Raw genomic sequence first — 16490 nt, 5'->3', positions numbered from 1 at the left:
AAATTTATTGGTTGTGATGAGTATCTGTGTAGCTTAGGGGTTAAAGCACCCAACCGCCCATCATAGGATCTGGGTTCTAATACTGGTGCAGAACAATTATTTTTTGCTTTGATATTATGAATACATCTTGTCATGGTGATTTTTTTCTCTCTCCATTTGTTAAACATAAACGTTAAACATTTAGTAATTTAATCGTCGTTTTACTCTCGGTTATTCATTTGTTAAATGTGTGCTTTACATATTTAAAGTTTTTAATGGTCTTGTTTTGATAGCCTATATTAATTAAACATCAATCGGTTATTTCATTAAAAATAAAAATAATATCCACGTCAAGAAGTGTTTAAAGTAAATATTATTTTAGTATAAGACGACTTTACCAATGACTACAAATAAGTTTTTTTTTTCATAATTGAATAAATTGGTAAAATATACTTGATAAAAAATTAAGAACAATACCTTTTTACACTGTGTACATTTTTCCATTACATGACTTACTAGAGTATGACATAAGAAATAAATTTTATCACACAATTTTCTTACTTAATATATATTATAATACAGATTATTTATTATACATATTTTATAAAGGTTTCCCAAATATTATCTGATTATAACATAAAAATATTGTTTATTTTCACATGCGTGTACAACGTCTGAAGTTTGCTTACTATATCATATCATAAGTACGTGGAAACTCGAAAACACATATTATTCCAACACTTAAATCATATCACTGAATGTATCAAACATTCTTCATATTACCTACATATATCGTGATACCAAAGAACACCAATGTCTTCAAAAAAACTGACGATAAATTCTAATTTATAAAAATATTGAAAAAAATGTCTAATTTCAACACTTCGTTCTTGAAAACGTATATTCTTTTGCGTAGATAATATAATATACAAAATATGGCCAATGAATTGAAATACGTGTTTTTACATACAAAGCGACAGGACTGCCAGGTTGGCTTTTATTTGTTTTACATATATGTATTAATTTGGGAATCACCAATTCCAATACACATACTACTAATTGTATATTTCCACACTATCCAATGTCGATCTATTGGACAGAATGTCAACAAACAACAGTAATTGATCACACAAGTACGTATATTTTCGTCTTATTTTTGTCTTTACTTGACGTACATCGACGTAACTGGATCGCTCGTCGTGCTAGATTCAGTCGTCCCAAGTCCATCAGAAGAGCTGGAGACTGTAAGAGCTACTGATGCTGTGCTCGACTGAGACACGTGGTTCAAAGACTGGGCATCCAATATCTCCTGTTGAAATTGTAAAGACTTGTTCATCATCTCGTGGATCGCTGTCGACTTTTTTGGGTTCTGCGTTTGGGCGTCCGTGGCTGGTGAGGAGTTTTTTAACGTCTGATTGTTGAGGATGTGCATTTCTTGGAACCCCGACGGCTTGACACTGGGCAGCTGGTTGTTCAGGGGGCGGGCAGGGGTGCAGCCTGCCTCAGGCCTATGCTATGGTATCCAACGCCACCACCAATTCTCGGTTGGAGACACTGCAATAATAAAAACGGAAAATATAAGTTACAACCCTTAATTGAACGAATAAGCAAAAGCAATTTTGCGATGAAGAGGATTTCTAGGATAAGTATTCAGATCATCAAAAAATGTATTGGTATAGCATATTATAATAATGAGGGTAATACAAAAAAAGTCTATATGTTTCGATGGTCAAAATTAAAGTTCAATAAATTAAACACGGGACAGTTTTTTAAACATTTTTCGTATATTTTAGTTTATTTAAACTAGTAAAAAATGTTATTATTTAATTTATTACAATCAAGTGGAAAAAATTATCAAAGTACATGATGTATGAAACGTGAGCACATTGAAAAGAAAAATAAATGGTCTTGCATTTCTAAGTAGGTTAACTTAATTTATAAGCAGTAAATAAACACATTATTTAAAAAAAACTACAAATAGCAAACAACTAAAGTGTGATAAGCAGAAGCCATGCAAAATAATTTGGAAAAAAACATAAACACCTGATCTGGCATTGAAATAATAAAGATGGTACTTCATTTTATATTGTTGAAAAAAGAGTAAGAATATACGAAAACACCATTTTTTTCCTTACACATATATTTATTATTATAATCTTAGATCATTAAATTAGCGTCGCACTTATAACATACATAAAAACGTAAGATACTACAAAGCGACATTTTCTAAAATAATGTGTATACTCGTACATCATTCATGTTGCTTCTGCAAATCATGTATGCATTTATTTATGTTATGTTACAATTTGATATAATATATTTTGCTACTTATGAATACTAATATGCAAGTAACGGGGAACGGTGAAAGATAGAACTAAAATTTTAATTTAAGCTTTAGTTGGTAAATACCACTTTTTCTTGAATCTATTGCGACACGTGTTTTGATCCATTCCGCATCATTTCCAAAAACGTTTGCCACACTATATATATTTTTTAAATTCTAGTATTTACCAGGTAAAACGTTAATCAAAAATGGATTGATATTATCACAAAATGACTGACGAATTAATGAGAAATGAAATACTAACGCATAAATTGATAAATAAAATAAATATTCTTGTTCTAATGTGTTATGATTTTGTAATTTAACGATTTGATGAATATGAGATCGTCACAAATATATCCAGTCAAATTCGGCTGGTAACAGTTTTTAATTGACTTATTTTATTGTTTTATTTACCATCGTTCGTCAATTATAAATAATAGATATTTATCACAAATTTATTATTTGCGCATCTGTTAACGATGAAACATATTCTTATACGGAAGTTATTGTTCTTAACGATTTTTCCAATATCCATTGGTTGAAATAATTGATTGATATTATCGTTTTTATATGTCATTTGCTATGGGTTATAAATCGTCAATTTATTAAAGTATGACTGAGAGCTCTTGAATGATAATATTGTCGGTCTACAAGAGCTCAAAGGGGAAGAATAAAAAATAATTTAAAATCTGTTCAGGTTTCACAAGAACAAAGCTTCCTTTAGCTGCCATAAAGCCGACAGGGATGTTTAGTGTTGGGAATTCGTGTTCTCGTCCAGAATTCTAAGAGCTTTTATGAAAGACAGAGGGCGAAGGACAACTTAAAGCTTTTTATTAGAATTTATGATATAACTATTTGACCCCTTTCAAAGGTTCTAAATCTCTCTGGCTCCAGTAAATATACCAACTTGCTTTAATATCTAAAGGGTGGGCTTAAATTCAAAAACTATGTTCGTTGTATGTCTGTTTCTTATTTTAGTTAGATTATTTTGTAGATAGATAATGACAACGATCACACAAGTTATGTTACTAACTAGTCGATGACAATAACTGACATCCAAATATAATTGGTAATAAAAAAAATATTAGAAAAAATTATAAAGGGTCCGCCAAATAACTTTTTTTTTTTGAAAATGCTATAAAAAAAAACTACTGAATATTTTCTCAAATTTCTTTTTTTATTTATAAGTACAATCCTTCCGGTTAATAATGGAAAATAATTTCATTCAAATGGCTGCCTCGGCTGGCCATGCAGTAGCCTACACGATCGGTCCAATTTTTAAGCACATTATCGATTGTGTGCAGCTGTATTTCACCAATGGCTTCACGAATATTGTCCTTTAAAGCGTCAATTGTCTCTGGCTTGTCGGCGTAACATTTATCTTTGAGGGCACCCCACAAATAATAGTCCAACGGTGTCAAATCGCAGCTCCGAGGTGGCCAAACGACATCAGCTCTGCGGCTGATAATGCGATCTTCAAAAACAGGGCGCAAAACATCGAGTGTAGCTTCGGCTGTGTGGCACGTAGCGCCGTCCTGTTGAAACCAAATGTTGCCAATATCCTCCTCTTCAATTTTTGTGAACAAAAATCCGTTCAACATGGCCCGATAACGATCGCCATTGACTGTAACGGCCACTCCTTGCTCATTTTCAAAGAAAAATGGCCCAATTATGCCTCTGGACCAAAATCCGCACCAAACAGTGACTCGTTTTGGGTGTACCGGCTTTTCAATGTATGCGTGCGGGTTTTCTGTGCCCCAAATACGACAATTTTGCTTGTTTACATACCCGCCAAGATCAAAATGAGCTTCATCCGAAAAGATGATTTTTTTGGCAAAATCGGCATCTTCTGTAAGTCGATCGCAGGCCCACTCAGCGAAGCGAAAACGCATTGGATGGTCAGTTGGCTTCAACTCCTGAACCAATTGGACTTTGTATGGCGTCATACCAAGGTCTTTATGCAAAATTCGTCTCAATGATGTCTCCGAAATGTTCAATTGTTGAGAACGACGGTGAATTGATGTTGATGGCGCTTCACGCACACTTTCTGCCACAACATCGATATTCTCGGGTGTACGCACTGTTTTTGGCTTTTCACGCTTTGGTTTATCGATGAGGATGCCAGTTTCTTTCACTTTTTTCACAAGATAACGAACATACGGAGCTGACGGTGCTTCTCTTCTTCCAAAAACCGTACGCAATTTTCGCACACATTCTGCAACATTACCATGATTTTCAAAGTAATGTCGCAATATTTCCCAGCGTTGTTCAAGCGTATACACAACCATATTCGCTCAGCGGAAGGATAAAACTAATTATCTGTCAAATCAGACATGAGCTAAGTGTTACCATTCACGAAATAAGCACTAGTTGAAAAAAAAAACTTTAGATGGCGGACCCTATATATATATATATATATATATATATATATATATATATATATATATATATATATATATATATATATATATATATATTTATATATATATATATATATATATATATATATATATATTATATATATATATATATATATATATATATATATATATATATATATATATATATATATATATATATATATATGTATCTATATATATATATATATATATATATATTTATATATTTATTAATTATATATATATATATATATATATATATATATATATATATATATATATATATATATATATATATATATATATATATATATATATATATATATATATATATATATATATATATATATATATATATATATATATATATATATATATATATATATATATATATATATATATATATATATATATATATATATATATATATATATATATATATATATATATATATATATATATATATATATATATATATATATATATATATATATATATATATATATATATATATATATATATATATATATATATATATATATATATATATTTATATTATATAAACAACGGCAGTTTTATGCGATTTAAAGCTAATGGGATTTTATAAAAGCCAAATTTAAATAATAAAAAAAAGCTTCATTAAAATCCGATCTATCGAATGCTGGTAGAAAAATATTTGTAAAACCCATGTATAATGTTATATCAATTCATGTTCATTTAACAAAAAAAAGTGTTTTAATATTCAATGCTCTCATATTTAAATTTAATTGAAAATATTAAAATTAAAATTAAAAAAAATATATTTGAAAATTTGTGCATACGTATACGTAAGTGATATTGCTTTAATTTTGAAGTTTAAAGACCACCATTTTCTAAAATTAAAAACGTAGTTCAGAGTCTGTTGCAGAAAAAATCTTTAAATGCAAATCTATTCCATTTTCTAAAATTAAAAACGTAGTTCAGCATGTGTTGCAGAAAAAATCTTTAATTGCAAATCTATTCTGTTTACTGTATTCTATCGAAATCTTAATTAAAGTAACGACAATACGTGACCAATCCTGTGTTAAACCAATATGAAATCATTAAATCGCACCAAAATGTAACGATTTTCCAAGCTAGATTTCCTGATTACTTAAAATCATTTACAATGGAAATGTAACGTTTTGGTGAGGACCTCCACAAATATTCTATGACATTGTTGTAGTATGCTGTAATACAGACTGATAAAAAATATTTACGCGTACGTTTTGAAATAATAAGGGTCTCATGGGTTGTTGGTTGCGTTGTCAAAAATATAAAACGATAATTCAATAGAATATTATATAATAAGGACCGACCCCTTCAAATTCGGTTTCAGGATGTTGACGTCACAACACCACTTAATGCCACAATGGCGAGAGAGCGTGGATAATTGGCATGTATGCTTCCAGGGATAACACGATCTGGTTGTGTAAACATATTGATTGGAAATCGTTGTGAATATGCGACAGGAGCAAAAAGGAACTGCGAGCATATAATCCTCAATTTTCTGCGAATGCACGTCACGATCGGGATGAAATAAATAGGGAAAGACCAATTACTTGAATAAATAAAATGTGTACAAAAATATACCCTCGTAATCAGCGATTAATTATTATTTGTTCTTGGACAGTAGATTATTTACCCTACGGATGATATGTCAATATTATATGTGACTCTACTTGAGACAAAACATCTGTCTTTTTATACTGTAGAAGATGGAAATCTGAGCATCCCAGGGCTTACGAACTGGCTATGGATAAGTTGTAAACTTTACACATGTGAATAAAGTGATCACTTAAGCGAGCCAAATACTAGGATACTTATATCCAACTTTTGGCTCGCTTAAGTGATCCCTTTATGAGATATCCGACTTCCATCTTCTTTCATAAGAAATTGATAGACGTTTCGTCTCAAGTTGAGACAAATATAAACCCTCGTAATCGTTAATTTGTTTTCATTAAAATAATAATATTTCTTTATAAATTTAAAAAGCGTTATTTCGTAATATACGAATACTACCTTCAAAATTGTACATTATTGTGAAATTGAAAAAGAAAAATGTGAAAGTCTACAGGGTGTACGACCTGTCATGGCTGGTTTAAGTGATCATATTATATAGGGTAACATCCACTGTTGAAGATTAATAAAAATCTGTGATCAAATAATGGTGAATATAAAGATTTTAAAATATTTTGGCAAAAAGGTGCCTTATTTTTTAATATATATATTTTTATAATGACCTTACTTTCATTGTTTCTAACTGCTAGTAGAAAATCTTTCCATGGCATAAGATCACTTTACTTATACCTAGTAGTTGCTGTAACTGTTTGAATGCGATCTCTAAAAAAATGCCGCGTCCTCTCCGGAAGCAGTTCCGGATCCGTTACACTAAGCTTTATGTCAAGCATTTCCGTTTCCTCTGCGCGTTAATGTGTACCATACTTAATACCGTGGGAACTATTGGAACCGATCAATACATTCAATACTGAACTGGCACGTGGACAAAGAATGTTTTTTTTCCCAAAATAACGATGAAAAAATCCGCACTCCATGATATCATATATATTTGTAGCAGCTTCGATAGATTTTCAGATTAAAATCATTTGGCAAACAAGGTTTTTTTTATTGATGTACACCCAAGGTAGAAGAAAAAAATCTATAAAGAGTCTTATATATCTACAGGGGTAGTCAGAGAGGAGTAACGCCTCACACATACTCCTTGCTTCTTTAACACCCATACATTTAGTCATACATAACCTCCAGTTAAGTATAATATACCAAATTTTTGAATAACTCCTAAGTGGAACAAATCCAATTTTTGCAACAACAAAAAAAAATACGCATTTCTAATATAATTTGACAAATTCATTAAATTTATTTCACCAGTTGTGTGCAATACATTTTTGTTAGAAATTTCTAAAAGCGCGATCGCGCTGTTCGGCAAGTCAGTTAACATTATATCTTAACTTTCTACAGTCAAATAAGTGTATGGAAACAAGATTTTTTTACACACCTTTAACACTATATCTCACGTTATTTATCTGCCTACACAGAAATAAATAACGAAAAATGGATGTTCTGCTTAAGTGAAAAAAACGTAGGCGTAAATCAAGAAAGTTTTCGTACAAAACAACTTAAAATTGACTCATCTAATAATTCATCTTCGTACTTAAACGGTCAGAAAAGCTTAAATTTAATCCGCGAGCAAACGAAAATGCTCATAAATAATATTTCATAACTTTAACAAACACTAAATAAAGTGAGTTTCAACTAAAATTCAACGTAGGTCCAGATGAATTTATGTGAGATTCGCTGACATCTCGCCTCAGGTAGATAAAAGTACAATGCATGATTGAAAAATATTTCCGATCGAAGTGGACCACTGGAGAAAGTGACTCTTCTTTTTTATAAATTGCGTTTTCTGTATAGTAATAATAACCTCCATTTAGGGCGGTGTCGTAGGTAACCTAATCGTCCATAAATTTAATGCAATATATTGAAGGTGAAGGTATTCGTCGCTGAGGGCAATTATGGCACTACATCTCACATCCATACAATGTTACCAAGTTAACTAATTTGGTATTGAGGTCTCACATGTATCACGTATGTAGATATATAAATACGAGCATAAATGATCATATGATATTCATAGATAAGAACATAAATTGTAGTCACATTATGAGAATGTCCAAATGTCCAACGTACTTCACAAATATGGGTTTTCTCCATTTAAAAGTTATTTTTACATTTTTTTATATAAACTTTTAACTCAAATATGCAGCAATTAAATTAATATGAAGATTTAAATTGATAATTTAACATCTTATCATCATGTATTTTTAATTTATATCGCAAATACAGATGAAGAAGAATATGGAACTCTAAAATGTCGCAGGGCTTACGACCTGTTATTGGCTGGTTCAAGTGATAAACATGGCTACATTAGATTTAGTTACAACCATGGCCATTCAAAGTTACTAACCATGACGCCGTTTCATCGCAGGGGTAGGCAGAGAGGATAAAACGATACACCAATCTCTTTTTGTAAACAATTTTTCCTTTTCCACATTGATACACCTCCTCATACAACCCCCCGATTATTCCGACGCCTGACCTGACCTTTTTAAAGTATTTGAAATACTTGATCATGCCATGTATTCCTCGGTCATGCTCTGCGTCCATTATATTACCAATCACATTCAACACACTTTAATTAATTTTATCGATAATGCTTATGTCACCCATGCATTATTTTCTTATATCATTCCAACATCTATCATACATCGTTTTCCCACACATCATTTGAGAGATAAGGTATTTTGAATAAAGTTGGTGGAAAGAAAGGAAATTAACACAGTAGAAAGTGATTTATTATCTCGTAGGAGTAAAATATTTAAGATAAATATACGAGATAATCATCTGATATGTAAACATGTTAGGGATTAAAATAACATAAGGATTAAACCTTAAAAGAAAGTGGAGATAAAATACTTACAACATTTTGAGTGTGTCCAAATACTTTTTCACAAAATAATAAAATCTTTTAAATTTAATCTAATAAATTTTGTGAACAAGTATTTGGACACACTCAAAACGTTGTAAATAAATTATCTAGTCAAATTATAAGCTTAATAATAAAAATGAAAATGGTATTTTCTGGCGTTTCTCATGTGTGTGATTATAATCCAGGACTCGGACGTCACATACTAATATAAGAGTTTCTGCTTGGTAAAAAGCTTCTTTACATCTCACCAATAGATGTCTCTAGTGCAGTTCTAGTGATTAAGGAACAAGGTTTCTAAATTGGTTCATATATATATATATATATATATATATATATATATATATATATATATATATATATATAAAGAACTTCCAAGAATTTGAGTAGTGTGGTTGTCAATAATGGGTAGAATTGTTACACGTGTGTAAAGTGATCACTTAAACCAGCCTATGACGGTCGTCAGCCCCGTAAATGCCCAGACTTCCATATTCTTCTTCATCTTTGATGAGATGTCAAAAAAAAGAGATAAGATACAATATAAATACTTGAGTGGGCGAATCGTATTGCGTATAATATTGAAATAAGTATTAATCAGATGACGTATAGTATTAAAAGGGCTTCAAATGAAATTAAACAGAATTTTCATTATTATAACTTTTGTGCAAATGTCAAATCACAACAATTTTATTTCAATGACCTGATGATGGAATTATTATTCCGAAACCGGTAGTCACGAATAAGTGTTTATAAAAGTGTTATTACTCAAAGCGAACGATGATAAGGAGAGTGTTAGAAAAAATAAAATTTGCGCTTCATGAAAGAATTATTACAGTAATTTATGCCGGATTTTCACGTAGATACAAAGACTTATTATTTACTTTCCGCCTTATGTCGAGTGGTTAAAGCATTTGGATGTCGTGCTGGAGTTCGTGGGGTCGATTTTCAAAGGTGTAAAAATAAATATGTATAAAGGATTTTCCACTAAATATATATATTTTTTTAAATTATATTTATTTACGATGCAGTTACTAAAACAATGTTCTAATGCAGTGCCCAATGCACCAACATGCAATCGTGTCCGGAGAAATATTATTATTATTAAAAATAAAAAAATAAAGTTAAATTTACAGGTAGAGACATCTATGGACAACTCCCATAACTGTCTTAATTTTAAAACTTATGAACCATTTGACGAGTGTGGACGCAAACCAAACGTGTACTTCCCTGTTATTTTTTCAATTAGAATACATTTTAGGACAAACGATTATAACAAATTTAAAAAAGAAAATAACACAATATTTATTTTAATGACCTCGCATTTCAGTATTTTACCTAAATAAAATGAAATGTTAATAATTTAAAATAAGTTTACACTTAGAGCCATCTGCCGATAAAAATATAAACTAAGTTTGTAGGTTTAGCCAAGACTCACTCCAACTTACGTTCGAGCTTTGAACGTTGGCCAATAGGAGGCTGCGATAAATAAATATTTAAAATTGAATTTATTTCTAGTAAAATAAAAAGAAATAATACGTAAAGAAGGAAAATAAACTCTGAAAAAGTGAATTTAAATTAAAAATATATTTTTATAAAAAAAAACCTTACGAATGTCAGGTGAGAATTATAATACATGTATCAGCGAAATTTAACATTTGAAATATCAATTTTAATGAACATGGGGATTAAATTATTTTAAAAACAATTAAAATAACATTTTTATGAAGCAGTTAAACCCGTAGTTTTATTTTTTAAAACGATAAATATTTGTGTTTTTATTATTTACACAAATATTTCAATTTCATACTATTTCTGTGAGCCTAAGCGGCTCATAATGTGGTTATTTTTATCCCTCTTGGCTATAAATAAGGAAAAATTGAAAATGACGATTGATTAAGTTAGTAACCAAAAAACAATTTGACCTCTCACACTAAAAATAATTGTGGGCTTACAAAGAAAATAAGAAGCTTAATTTGGGAATACGAGTTTGAAATTTCTTTAAAAAAAATAATAAAAATGGATAGTAAAAGTAGGTAGATCTGAAAAAGATGGTATCATTCGGCCATTTCGCATTCGATTGCATGTAGAAAAAAAAATCTTTCATATAAATTTTAAATTAATATTGTCCTCACGATGAAAAATGAACATTTTTGTTTGGATATATTTTGTATACAAAAAGCATTGTCAACTTTGTGGTATGGTACGTATAATATAACAATCTGTTTATCATTCATCGCTCACTTTGTGTAATACCACTTCAAAGTCACAAAGTTAACGATGAATGATAGGGAGTGTTTGAATATTTTGTTGTTGCTTGTTTTTGTCTACAGTAGTTTAATTCTGTGAGATTGTCCACGATTATTACAATAAAACTCTAGTAACAAGAAAAAATAACTGTATTTATGAAATGTGAAAAATTAGTTTCTCTTGAAATTTTAGCTGAGTCAAATCACACGTCAAAGTCTTGTTTATTTCAAGTAACAAAGCTCTCGGCTTATTTTCGTTTAAAAGCTTTCATAAACCTCTCGGGCGTTTTCCGTGGTTTTCCCATAAATGTTGTAATTTTGTTTGTATACACACGTTTAATTAGAGCTCTTTTCCTAATTAATAGAAAATTATTAATAATAATAATATACAAAATCTTGAACAACACGTGTAATGATATAATGTAAATATTTGTATATTGTACATAAGTGTCGATATTTTGGCACTTTGATATCATTAATGGTTAAGGTAAATGGTGTTTATATGTAACTGATTTTCTTCATTTACAATTTTCACAGTAAATTTCTAAAGTCACGATTTCATGCCGTTATAATCGTATGGCTTCATATTTTCCGAGTACGTGTTTCGCCTTCATTTGTTAAATAATCCATGATTATTTTAATAAATTTAAAGAGCTGAAGCAATTCAAGTCCAAAACAAATAAATCGTATAAATAAAAAAACACCTTTAATATTTGGAATATATCGCTCACTCCTTTCAAGAACGTCATAAATCAAAATACTTGATTTTTCAGGAGAACGTTTTTAAAGTTTAAGAATATAATACAATGTATTAAAAATAAATATCAAGCCACTTACTGAAATTTTTACTGTCAAACAGATCTTTTTAGGTAAAATCTGAAGTTTTTTTCTACATTTCAAAATTTTTAGTTTATTGACAAAAAATAATTAAACAATGCCTTTTCTTCAAAATGCAAAAACAACACTTTCTGCTCTGTAGCGGTTAAATATTAAGTTAAAAATATGCCGCTTTTGCTGGGATATAGTACATTTTCTGGGCATTCCGAAAACATGCACAACTGAAAATTTACAATTTTTGATTTATGACGTTCTTGAAAGGAATGGGCGATATGAGCTCCTTGACTTTGACCCATTTTCCTTTAAGTTATCCTAGATCAAAGATATAAAACAGTCAACATTTTAAGTATAAAATCAAAGATATAAAACAGTCAACATTTTTTAGCGAGCGTTTTTGCCTAGAATTTTCACTTATGAATTACATGAAATTGTAGCAACTTTAAACTTAAATCCACTCACTCTACAAAATTTGTACAGTTAAAGCCTAAGTAGGGGCATGATAAGCGGAGTTGCATAAGCCGTGCACATGGACGTTAGGTAAAAAAAGTATCAATTTAAACTGAATCACGAGGTATTTATTCTTGTGATAGCTGTTTCGCGAAAATGAAAGTCAACAAAGAGCTATAAAATTCTTATATAACTATTTAATACAGTACATATCAGAGCGTTATCAAAAAGTACAAATCAGAAATATTGGACATTTGTTTTAAACACACTCCCTTAGAAAAATTTAATCTCTATGTAATAAAATTATTTTCCGTAAATTCCTTTTTTATTTTGAAAATATTGTACTTAAATACGTATAATTACATCTTTCGGTACTGTTTGATAAAGCCCTTGCAATGCGAATTCATATTAAGTGAGAATTCAACACCAAAATAAAACTAACGATTGACCATATAAAAAAACCTTTGTGGTTAGCAAATTCTTTCACTTAATTTAAATAAATACACTCGTAAAAATGGGGCGCAAATACATGAGCTTTGAAGTTTACGTGCTTCGAGATCTTCGTTAGATAAGTGTCGGTTTATCGGCTGGCACCCACATATATATACCATCATATCTACATACAAAGACAAAGAAATGTTTTATTTGTATTTTATTGTTTCACAGCTCCGGTTTTTTGGGATAAGGCCGGAATAGCTAGGTTAAATTTACATAATGTCCGTGTTAAAAGGTTTAGCCGTCCTCCCAAAAAGTATCGGCATCCGTCAGAATAAGCTGAATGAATCAAGATAAAATTTGATCGAGTCCGATGGACAAGTTTGCAGCAAGCCGGATTTGCAGTTTGTTCCAGCCAAGTCATCGAATTTTCCCGAAGCCAGCGCTAGGAATAAAACATTTCAAAGTCTCCGGAGGACCTTACAAGGGCTCTTTAATAAATAAGGCTGTGGAAGCTCCCGGTAAACAAATTCTCAGAGTAAAGAGTGCTGCGGTGGATAAATTATGTCTTGCATACACAATCTACAACCCATAAACGAATTTATTCATTCTAAAGTCGAGTTGTTACCTAATACTGGTGTTGAATTTTCAACGAAATTAATAAATTTATCATAATAAATATGCAAACATTGGATTAAGATTTTCATATTGGTGAAAGTGCATTTTACTAGTACTACTACTACTACTATTACATTGTTTCTCTGCAGGGGTAGGCAGAGAGGATGGAACACCACAATTTTTTTTCCTGACATACACTCTTAGCTTTCTTCACGTCCATATACTTAGTCATACATTAAGTAAACTTTTGATACCGCCAGTTTTAAGGTTCTGATTGACCTGGTCATGCCCTTTCTAGCCGATCTGTTTTCCCGTTTACATAAGTCAAATAAACTTTCTTAGTTATGTTCTCGTTCTCACCTTAAAGAATATTACTAAATCTTTTAAATTATCCCTAGTTCAGCCTTACATTCCTTTTCAATATCTTCATTTTCAATTCTGTCATACAACGACTTTCTTTACATTCATCTGAAGGAACGAATTTTAACAGCATTCACTCTGTCTTCATCCTTCCTTTGCCAATTTCGTGTTTCACTTCCATACATCAGTGTCGGTACAAGCGCTCCGTTGTGAACCGCCAGTTAAGCATCCATGGACATATTTTTGTCCGTGTGCATTCTATTCTGATAAGTTTGTTATTTTTAGTTAGTATTTTATTTTTAATTTATGTTTTACTTAGTAATTACCACTATTTATTAAAATCTATTGTGCCACATGTTTCATTCAGCATCATTTTCAGACATCGTATACTGTGTTTAAAAATGATGCTGAATGCATCGTAACACGTGTCACAATGGATTTAAAGAAATAGTGGTATTTAGTAAGTAAAACTCAAATTGAAATTGGATATATTTTACCACAAAGTGACTGCCGAAACAATTAATGAAATTAGTTTCTTGAATGTTTTTCTTTGTGACACATTTTATTAACTTCTAAAACATTAAAAAGATTAAAATACTCATTATTAATTACATCCCTTACTAAAAATTAAACCCTAAATGCATTGAGGATTTAGTTTTTGGTAAGGGAATGTAATTAATTATGAGATTGAAAATAAATGAATTTAGTATTTAATTTTTGGTAAGGAAATGTAATTAATTATGACATTTTAATGTTTTAGAATTTAATAAACCCTGATGACGACAAGGTTCTTGTCGAAACCGGTAGGTTTAAGTGTACTCATAATAAAAAAATTGGTTAAAACAAGTTGTTTAATTTTATAAAGTTAATGAAATTAGTATTTCGTTGCTAAAACTAAGCAAAAAATGACCTGCTCCATTTTATTTTAGGCTTTGTAAAACCGTACCGCTACATTTTGTTTGATATGTGCCAACTTGTACATTTTACATGTATCTCTCAAGGCGTCATTTCAGTGAGGCAAAGTAACATTGTATGAAGACCACTTGACTTTGATGTGTGACATTCTATCTTAAGGTGATGTGGGTATTCCATACTCGGCTAGGAGAAAAACGCTTGAAAGTGATTCCGTCAAAGAAAACGACGCCAGTCTCAAGGAACGTCTTCATATACGGAGATGTAACACATAACCTTTTCGCACTGTCCTGAATTTCAGCTGCTACACTTTTCAGCGAACGTGGGCCGTTCTCTGAAAGATGTTTAGGCGTTGCTCCGATTCTTAAAGGAAAATGCTTGGTCCGCAAAAAATCAGACTTTGTGTTCATGTTTTCAGGATTTTAGGGAAAAGCTACGTTTGCTATTTTTGTCTCATCAGTTTTTTTTATCCATTTTAACATTCTACCAGCAAAAACTTTTTGGCAGTTTGTTTATATCATTTTATGACGTCATAAATCTTACATTGCGATATTTCTTAAAATCAAATAGTTTTTTTAGAATATGAAATAAATTAATATTATTTCTCTACTATTTCCATTTGTATGTGAGGTCCGAATCCTGGATTATATTCACATACTTGAGAAATGCTAAACATGATTTTCAGTTTATTTTAGCATATAATTTCACCAGTTGATTTATTTACAAAATTTGAGTGTGTCCAAGTACTTGTCCACAAATCTGCATTATCTCCTTATAAAAGTTAATAATAAAAGTTATTTTTCACAAAATAACTCCGAAATGGAGATAATACAGATCACAACACACTCAAAATATTGTAAATAAATTAACTGGTCAAATTATAAGCTTAAATAAAAGTTGAAAATGATATTTTCTAGCGTTTCTCAAGTATGTGAATATAATCTAGGATTCGGACCTCACATACAAAACAAAGAGTTTCTGCTTTATAAAAGCTTTCCTCATCCCACCACAGATGTCTCTAGTGACTCTCGCACCCTGTGTTTCGAATTTGATCAACATGTAGAAGTTTCAAGAATATGAATAGTGTGGTTATCAATCATGGGTAGAATTGGTGAATGTGATCAATTAAACCAGCCTATGACGGTCGTAAAACCCGTAAATGTCCAGAGTCCCATATTCTTCTAAATATTTTTTGAGATGTCGGAAATAAAATTTAAATCATTTTTTAAAAGTACATCATTTGAATAATTTAAAGAAGTGGAATTTGCGAGCCGGAATAATTCGTTCTCGATAACGGTTTATGACTGCTTTATTCATACGTACTCGCACTGCCATTACGTGAAGAATAAATATTTCTGAAATAAAAAAGAATCCATAATTTTTCTTTTCACATTATTCGAGTTCAGTCG

The 16490-nt window shown here is 30.6% G+C and overlaps 1 protein-coding gene across 2 annotated transcripts in view; it reads right to left on the bottom strand.

Annotated features, from left to right (window-relative positions):
• Window positions 1-1132: 1132 nt before the first annotated feature.
• The window catches only part of LOC148306279 (uncharacterized), a 441109-nt gene continuing 425751 nt past the window's right edge, over window positions 1133-16490 (bottom strand). For both annotated transcript variants that reach the window (XM_088265309.1, XM_088265310.1), the window contains one exon: window positions 1133-1533. Coding sequence is in view for 1 of the 2 variants with exons in the window: in XM_088265310.1 (XP_088121436.1) it covers window positions 1493-1533 (41 nt within the window). In the remaining variant the exon portion in view is untranslated. The remainder of the gene's footprint in view (window positions 1534-16490) is intronic.

Source organism: Brachycentrus maculatus, unplaced genomic scaffold, assembly GCF_059751285.1.
Source record: "Brachycentrus maculatus isolate JH-2025_06_01 unplaced genomic scaffold, ASM5975128v1 h1tg000244l, whole genome shotgun sequence".
In the NCBI taxonomy this organism is placed as follows: Eukaryota; Metazoa; Arthropoda; class Insecta; order Trichoptera; family Brachycentridae; genus Brachycentrus; species Brachycentrus maculatus.
The sequence above is the reverse complement of the archived record's forward strand: the minus strand, read 5'-3'. Positions and strand labels throughout refer to the sequence as shown.